At 34.1% G+C, this 8551-nt stretch overlaps 1 protein-coding gene across 6 annotated transcripts in view; it reads right to left on the bottom strand.

Moving 5' to 3' along the window:
• Positions 1-4817: 4817 nt before the first annotated feature.
• LOC108750806 (protein rhomboid) overlaps positions 4818-8551 on the bottom strand; it is a 9929-nt gene continuing 6195 nt past the window's right edge. The window contains exons 2-6 of one of the 6 annotated variants that reach the window (XM_018490572.1): positions 7585-7663; positions 6944-7132; positions 6383-6495; positions 5972-6190; positions 4818-5873 (exon numbers count right to left, since the gene is read on the bottom strand). In XM_018490572.1, the coding sequence (XP_018346074.1) occupies positions 5363-5873; positions 5972-6190; positions 6383-6495; positions 6944-7132; positions 7585-7663 (1111 nt within the window). In that variant the 3' untranslated portion in view covers positions 4818-5362. Of the gene's footprint in view, positions 5874-5971; positions 6496-6943; positions 7133-7584; positions 7664-7843; positions 7863-7997; positions 8531-8551 lie in introns of those variants that run through there. The other 5 variants (XM_018490569.1, XM_018490568.1, XM_018490570.1 and 2 more) reach the window with 5 other exon arrangements.

The following is an 8551-nucleotide window of genomic DNA, read 5'->3' as shown; positions in this document are numbered from 1 at the left end:
AATTATTGAACATTTGAATGTTTTATCTCTGATTTTTTTTTTATACAGTATGTAGTTTGACTTCTTTCGATCCTAAATGATGAAGAGAATCGACGAGTTTCGCGGAACACTGTACCCTGTCATGGAGACGCTCACCTCCAATGATTCTTCACTGTACAAAACATAATTGTTGAGGTCTTGGAAAAACCGTCGAATGCTTCCAGAGTTAAGTGGAGATAGATATATACGTATAGATCGTATAAATATATGCACGTATACACAGACACACATGTACACACACACACACACACATACATACTGAAGCGAATTAATCTAGTTAGCCCGAGGCATAACGTTTGCGGACATACAACAACGCGACAGCCGTGACTCCATCTTCGTACTTCATACTTAGAAGAGTGTGCTCGATGTCACGTTTCTCCTCGTATAGTACCTGAGCGACACACAGAGCCCCGCACTTAGCGATCGCCCCCGTCGTCGATGAAGCGCGAGAGTGGTGCGAGATGTAATTCCGACACGAAGAAAAAAACCATTTCGAAAAGACGTTTTATATATCGTCCTAATGCCTAGAAAATAAAGTATCACGACGAACTTGATGTATATCTTTCAAATGTCTTCTTTTTTTTTTTTTTTTTTTATCATCGCACTCATCTCACGTGTCTTCATTACAATCTGTTACATTCACCTGTGTTACATCTCATTCATAATACAAACTCGTAAATGCTCGTCGCAAGTGCCAGGGAGAATCGCACCACTTTAAATGAGATCACTCGCGCGATCGAGGTACGCCTTGACCTCAGGAGCAACTTTCAAACACACGCGTGCGTAAAGACGGGTCTGCGTGTACATATATAAAACGCTAAACGTACATACATATAAACACTTGCATACGTACACAAAGGAATAATTGTGAATTAAACCCCCCCCCTCCCGCTCTATTGGAGAGAAAAAAAAATCCTGTACATATAACGTGTGGCATGTAGTAAATATACACAAACTCCCTTTCGTTGGTGCATAGCATCTAAAGAGATCTTCAGGGTGTCGGGATCTTTCGTACGGGTCGATTATTCGCAGGCGATTTTCGCGTTTGTCAACGAACCGTCATCCCCTTTCCGAGAGAAGAAATTCGAACGATTTACTGAAACGAACAGTAATCTAATCTATGTCTTTTTTCAAGCGCTTGAAGGAATTTTACAATAACAATTATCTTTTATCTCGCAAACAAATTCTTATATATTTATTACTGAAATCGTAACGGTTTTGTTTCTTATACTTAGTTACATATAGAAACTTATATACAACTATGTTGTATAATTATATATGTAGAATATATAATTACATAATATATTGTATAACTGAATTATTTTTGTAATATTTAAGTATAATGTAATCATTGGATGGTGAATCAAAATCTAGAAAACGAAACGTGGACTTCCTTTGATAAGTGTCTGGAAAAAAAAAAAAATTTAGATGGCTATATTGCTGTGAAGTCTTCAATTATATTCGATTTTTCGAGGGAAATCGTCTGTGCGTAAGCAATCTCAGGTACGATACAGTACTGTAACACAATAGATGTAAGAAGCGAAGGAAGAGAATAAAACATCGACGGCATCTCTTCCTCGGGAATAAGAGAGAGAGAGAGAGAGAGAGAGAGAGAGAGAGAGAGATGCGTTTTTCGCAGCAAAGGAAAGGCGAGATGAATTTCATCAATGCAGCTACCTACGAGTATCATCTAGATTAGAGATTTAGGCGACGTGAAAAGGCGAACGTCGCGTATATATGTACCTAGACTCATTTGTAACACGTCGAGGAAAGATGATCGATTAATTTGTTCAGTGTCTATCGTTCGTTCCCTACGACGTACGTGAAAGACGACAAGCCTGTACATAGTGATATGATAACGCCGAGATACACACAGCTCCCTCCCGAATGTTGTATCATAATAATATAATAATATTAGTATTAACAAAAAATAATAAATGCATATGGCGCGATCGCAGAATTGTCAAGCTAGGGTAATAGGATAAAGAAGAAAAAAAAGAAAAGAGAGAGAGAGAGAAGAGAGAAAGAGAGAGGAAAAACGATGAGAAAAAAAGCTAGAGAAAGACTCTATTTACAAAACGTGATTATTATCCACGAAAACACGCTCTGTTAATGCGACTAATTACAAAACAAAGTAACTGAAAATTAATTATAGCGAGCGAGAGCATACCACGCCTACAGTAAAACTACAGATGTAGCATACACGATAATATTATTATCAAAACAGTTCAATGTAAATTGTTATTTTTGTTGAAATAAAAATCACCTCCGTTATAATAAGGAGCATCTCGCTTTCGCCTTTTGATTTCGCTCCGCATTGTTCACTCTCGAAAGAGAGTGATTTTTTTATTTATTTAAAAGAAAGAAACATATTTGCAAAATACAGGGTGAGCGAGAAACAAATTGAAATGAAAAATCAATATATTTTTTTTTTCTATTTATTATGATTACGTGGGCCTAGTTGGGAACGTTCGTTATGAAAATACTTAAAAAGTGATAATTCATCTTAATATGAACAAAATACATGTGTATCCCACTATAAGATAATTCTTGGATCGATTCTTTTTTCATCATTTTATTTTGTTTTGTACAAAGCGCATACAAAATATACACACATTAGACATTCTCGTCGCTCTGTCGAACAGTAACAAAGATTTTCGTTGAAATAGATCATAAAATATTACATAAATCTGTATAATCTATATCTTGCATACAAATGAGGCACACTTGTCTCTTCGCGGTCAACGTCAAAACTCATGCTCATTATTCTTATACATTAAAATATTGTACAATGAGGAATACGTCATACATAGGAAAATTTACGCATCAATAGATGAGAAGTAGATTTTACCCATTATTGCTATTATTAAAGACTATATCTATTTTACAGAATCAATTTATTTATGGGAATTCTGTCATCAACATTGTAATCGAGTATAATAATAAGTAATATGTAGGACACTTAAGAAAAGAGGGTAAAATAAAAAAAAACAGGTAAGTTAAGTTACATATTTTATCGGAATATCAATAACAAATGTCTTCCGATTATTTTTACATCAGTTAAAGTATATGTTTATAATGTTCTTTTTTTTCTTATTTTGAATTCTAGAATAACCTCTGAAGTAGTATTGATTATTGACATACAACTAAGAATCATCCTGTATAATTATTAATGTAAATTATGTAAATATGTATGTTGTATGTATATGTAAATAACATTTATAATTATATTATAAATTATTTAATTATAATTAATTTCCTTTCATTATTAAACATAGATTTATAATAGCAGCCTCACTCTTTTTACTTAACAAATCAGTAAAAACAATTTTTTCACAGCGAAAAATACAAGCGGCTGCATTGATCAAATAAAATAAAAAATCTTAAAATATTTATACAATAATTCTTATAGATATTAAGGAAGAGCGAGGTACGACGGATTACACAGAGTAAACTGGCCTAGCTGTAAAATCTTATTAAGAATATCTGCTAACAAGACTTAGCAACTGAGCCATTTTTCTCGTTTTTCGTTTTATCCCGTCTTCTCCCACTGTCTAAATTGAAACTATTATAGTCGATTGTTGCTGTACAATGTCTATTCAACTACAGATTAATTATAGTTAATCTTCCAGAATAAGTTATTCACAGATATATCCTTTATTCAGGGATATATTAGAGCAGTATCCTGTTAAAGCAATATCTTGTCTGTCCAATATTTGTATTACGAACACACGTTATAAAGCTGACTCTTGTTTTTCTTTTTATATCGAAATAATAATGGTTTAATAAATTAATATATCATGCAAATCAGGTACATGAAATAAACCATGTGCTCAGGTATATTTTATTCATAAATTTAAAATAAATAAATCTTTCAAAAATGTTAATATATACTAGTTTGTATCTCTGTTGAGTATGACATTACGTTCATGTCTATATTAATACAATTTATATGATATATATATATATATATATATAAATATGAATAAAAAGTCTCTAAAAAAAAGTCTAAAAACATATAGTGAGATTTTTCTACATTATGTGGAAACGATGTCGGTTATTCGACAGAGACAATTATATGCAGACAACAAGGATTGCTTTTCCATCAATTACAATCGCAGCCATCAGGTTTTTCGTATCATTAAATTATCTGATTTCATGGAAATGTCAGATGGAAGTATCCAGCGATGTTATAAGTACAAATGTCATAGTTAGAATATCCACGTAATGTAAAAAATCTGATGTTAAAGGCTTTTATTACTGAAGACCCTTAAACATGGGTCGAAACGTATGAAAATTTTCAATTTATAACGAATTATAATAAATTGCGTACGCAATAATAATCAGCGTTGACTCTTAGAGGTTTTTTATTCACATTGATTTATATCATTAGAGCCTATACAATTTTATGATGGTTATGAATATAATTATTGCAACGTTCTCATGAAATAAGAAATTAATTATTTTGTCGAACGCAGTTTTATATTCATATATCTAAATTATGGAACACATAAGTTATAAATTATATACAATTTTTTTCCTTCAACAAGCATCTGAAAGGTTAATCTTATGTCCCATTGTAATTATGATATCTTCAAATTTGATGAAAAAACAGTACTAAATGTATGTGTCAATTTTATTAACAATTCAATACTTTATAGTTTTTCTTAGATCTTAAATTCTGAACGTTATTCAAATTATTGAAGATAGAATATATTTGTATAATGCATGAAGTATATTATTGAAAGATTAATTGACGTTTTATGTGTGCAATAAAACATTGTTTTATGTATGCAATAAAACGTTGCACATACTGATGGAGGTAGTTCATCTATGCAGTTTATTTTCAAACAGTGAGGCAACAGTTCTAAAATAGAAATATTAATATTCCGCATAACTTCGATGTCATTATTCAATGTGTCAAACTTACAAATTGCATACATTTAATACATGTAGCAAAAGTATCACAGAATTTGTTGTTCTACTATTTGCTCTCGAAAACGTGTAAAAAATACTGTGTTTAAAATTAATATATTCTTATTATATGAATCTTAAGAGTCTTATCTTTTCGTAATAAAGTTTATACAAAAGTAAGCTATTTTGCTCGATATTAAAAATCTATTACTTTATACTATAAAATGATATAACGATAATCTTGTATATCAACTAACATATAAAAATATGTAGCACATTTATGCATATACCTACAATTTCAAGGCAAGTTATTTTTCTTTCAGTAATAATATTTATCTCTCTCTCTATCAATGTGTGTGTTGTGTATTGTTAAATCATTCGAATGAGATAAATACCGATATAAATATCATCAGTTGTAATATGAGGGATACAATATATTCCATAAAATAGCTGCAGTCATGAGACCCGTGAAAGTAACTATGCTGGCCCACCAAATAACTTTTTCCCAAGTTTGTACCTCGAGATTTCGAAGGATGTTTATACCTACTAGAAGACCTGCTATAGCACCAGCCAAATGGGCCACATAGCCGATTTGATCATTGGTATCAAGAACATAACGATTGTATATGGCTTGGCCGACGTCAACACTCGTGATAACGAGGAATACTAATAGCTGTAGCACAGCAAATTCCATTTGCGACCAGTTCATTATAATAGTTGCTACGTGGGCAGTGATTAATGCGTACACACCGCCCGAGGCACCAGCCAGGTAAACTGTTGGATCTGAAACGGATGTACCAAGGGAACCGGCCAGTACTCCGGCTATGTATATTATTAATACTCTCCACCATTTATGAACCATTTCCAGTGGAACACCCAACATAATTTGTACCAGGAGATTAACGACCAGATGGAAGACTCTATGAAACACAAAAGGAATTATGAACGTTAAAAATTCAGAAATTTTTAATAGATATTACGGAAATGCGTAGGTCATAAAATAGACTATTATACATACCCGACGTGTACAAACATATATGTTAGATACCGCCAGGCTTGGTACCTCTTGTGCGGATTATAAATAAATAAAGTAGCTGCTGGTCCTTCTACAGAAAGAGATTTGTGCTTAATCACATCATACATAAACAAAATGATTTCTATTATCGATATGATTATCATTGCTATAGCCGGCGGTCGACAACTGTACTCTTCTTCGTACAGCCCATCTGGATAGTCGCTAGAGTACAGAGAAGATTCTGTTATTGTACTTGTTTGTTGCTGTAAACCAGCCAAACGTGCAGAACGTGCAGGTCTTTTACTAAAGCTCAGGGGAAAGCTTTTATTAAAGCTCCGGCTCTCGCCCCGGCTCGAAGGAGGAGGAGAAGGTGGTGCTTGCATTACAATACTGAATTGTCGCTGGGGATAATACCTCGAGCCCACGGAAGTTTGTCTTAGTGTACGGCATGGTCGTTGAGGTATTACACACTGCACATATCGTTGCACAATATGTCCGAATATACCCTGCATGTCCTTTCTATGGATCTAAATATCAAAAAATAATTGATATAAATTATCGATAATTAGAGATTTCCAAAATGTTTTACTAACGAAATATGGAATATCAATTCAATAAATAAAAAGGGCCATGGGCCAAAGCAAGTTATTATCGCTAATATTTTAATGTAAAAACTTTCATAAAAAAACGTTTCGAGGCGGTCCTTCTCAATGTTAAATTCTAAATACATAATAAAAGTCAATTTTAAACTAAAAATAGTAAAAGGATTTCCTAGAAGGTCGAAATGTTTGTTTATGAAAATTTTTACATTAAAATATTAGCAATAATAACTTGCTTTGATTCATGGCCCTTTTTATTTATTAAATTGATATTAATCATTTCGCGCCATTTTAGATTTTTTGGAAATATGGAAAGATAAAAACAAATATAATTTCCAGAATCCTTAAAGATTGATTCAAAAGATCTTTAACTAACCATTGCTATGAATTCTGGATATTCTAAATAACCGGAATCGTCCAGATCTGCTTTATGCATTATCGTACGGACTACCCCAGCAGGGATGTCTTTAGAAAAATCTGGACCGCGTATCATTGCTTTTAACTCTTGTAGTGATATTTTTCCATCTCCGTCAAGATCATACTTCTCAAAAATAGCTTTCCAATGCTGTAAAATAAATTAAACAATTAAATATATCATTATTTTGGCAAAGATATAAAAACGTTTAACAAACATTATATTTTCAGTAAGATTTCTTAGACTGTGACCAGATGTTGCCGGTAATAATCATCAGTGGTATAGAAGTAAAATATTTTCCTTTACAAGTGAATCATGCACTTAAGCCTGTTAGTTCTGATATGAGTCATTTATATGGAAAACTAAGCTTCTAGTGAAGAGAAAATAATCACAGAAAACAGTAAAAAAAAAAAAAAAGAAAAGTTTTAATAATATGAGAGACAGATTAATATATATTTTAACATTATTTTAATTACATCTATTATATATACTTTAATATACAATTGAATAAAGAATTTTTTAAAATGCCTGAAAACATTAACGAAATAATGCATCTATACCACTAATTTCTCTCTTCAGTAGTAAATATAAAATACACTTACAGCTTCATTATACTGCAGTGGGATGGTCACTGCAGTCTCGCCTTCCCGATTAGTCTGCATCCTTATCAATTTGAAACCTCTGTAAAGTAAATATCAGATAGGTATCAGTAAACGTTTTATATCTTGCTAGAACTTTGTAAACAATCAACACAAGTCTTAAAGCTAGAATGGCATAGTAGATCTCTTATTCTTCTGAATTTGTTTCTGAATTGAATCTCTCTCTCTCTCTCTCTCTCTCTCTCTCTTGCTATCTACTTACTAACGGCAAGAGATCTATGCAGGAAGAATTTGAAGAAAATATCGAAGAGGCAGAATCCCGGCTCGTCGTACCTAAAAGACTGTATCACAAGGCGGAAGCCATGCGACAACGATCGTGTTACGATCAAATAGCGAACGCAAGGAACACGTTTTACCTGACAAACCGAACACTGAGGTTACTGAGACGTCAATCGTGAATCGTGCGTTAGATAGCTCTCTCGTACGAGCAGAAGGCTGCGAAGAGTCACTCGCCCCGTCCGGCGACGAATATCTGGGGTTACTCTGTTCAACGAGGGACAGACCACGAGCACGACCACCCGCACGCACCTGCGCTCGTGACATTAGATCTTGCGTATCGAACAGTCATCTATGACCCGATAACGTCGCAGTGACACATTTTCTTATCTCTCGCAGATACGACGTGGGAAGTCGATAGAGACGCGCCGCGGCGTCCTGTCAACGACATCATGGACGGTCGCGGGAACCCTGTTCGCATTCCACCTGTTGGCCATCCGCGTGCGCGCCGCGCGCGATCAGCGACGCGTCGTCCCGTCGCGCCGCTACGATGCGCGCGTGCTATCGCCAAATTCTACGTACACATATGTAACCCAGCGTATCTAACGTATCGCAAAACGTACATACATACATACCCTAACCTTCAAGGTTTCGGAGCGAGCTGCGAATGGTCCGTGGTCGAGTGACGGCGGGG

The sequence above is a fragment of the Trachymyrmex septentrionalis genome, unplaced genomic scaffold (genome assembly GCF_001594115.1).
Source record: "Trachymyrmex septentrionalis isolate Tsep2-gDNA-1 unplaced genomic scaffold, Tsep1.0 scaffold37, whole genome shotgun sequence".
NCBI lineage: Eukaryota > Metazoa > Arthropoda > Insecta > Hymenoptera > Formicidae > Trachymyrmex > Trachymyrmex septentrionalis.
The sequence above is the reverse complement of the archived record's forward strand: the minus strand, read 5'-3'. Positions and strand labels throughout refer to the sequence as shown.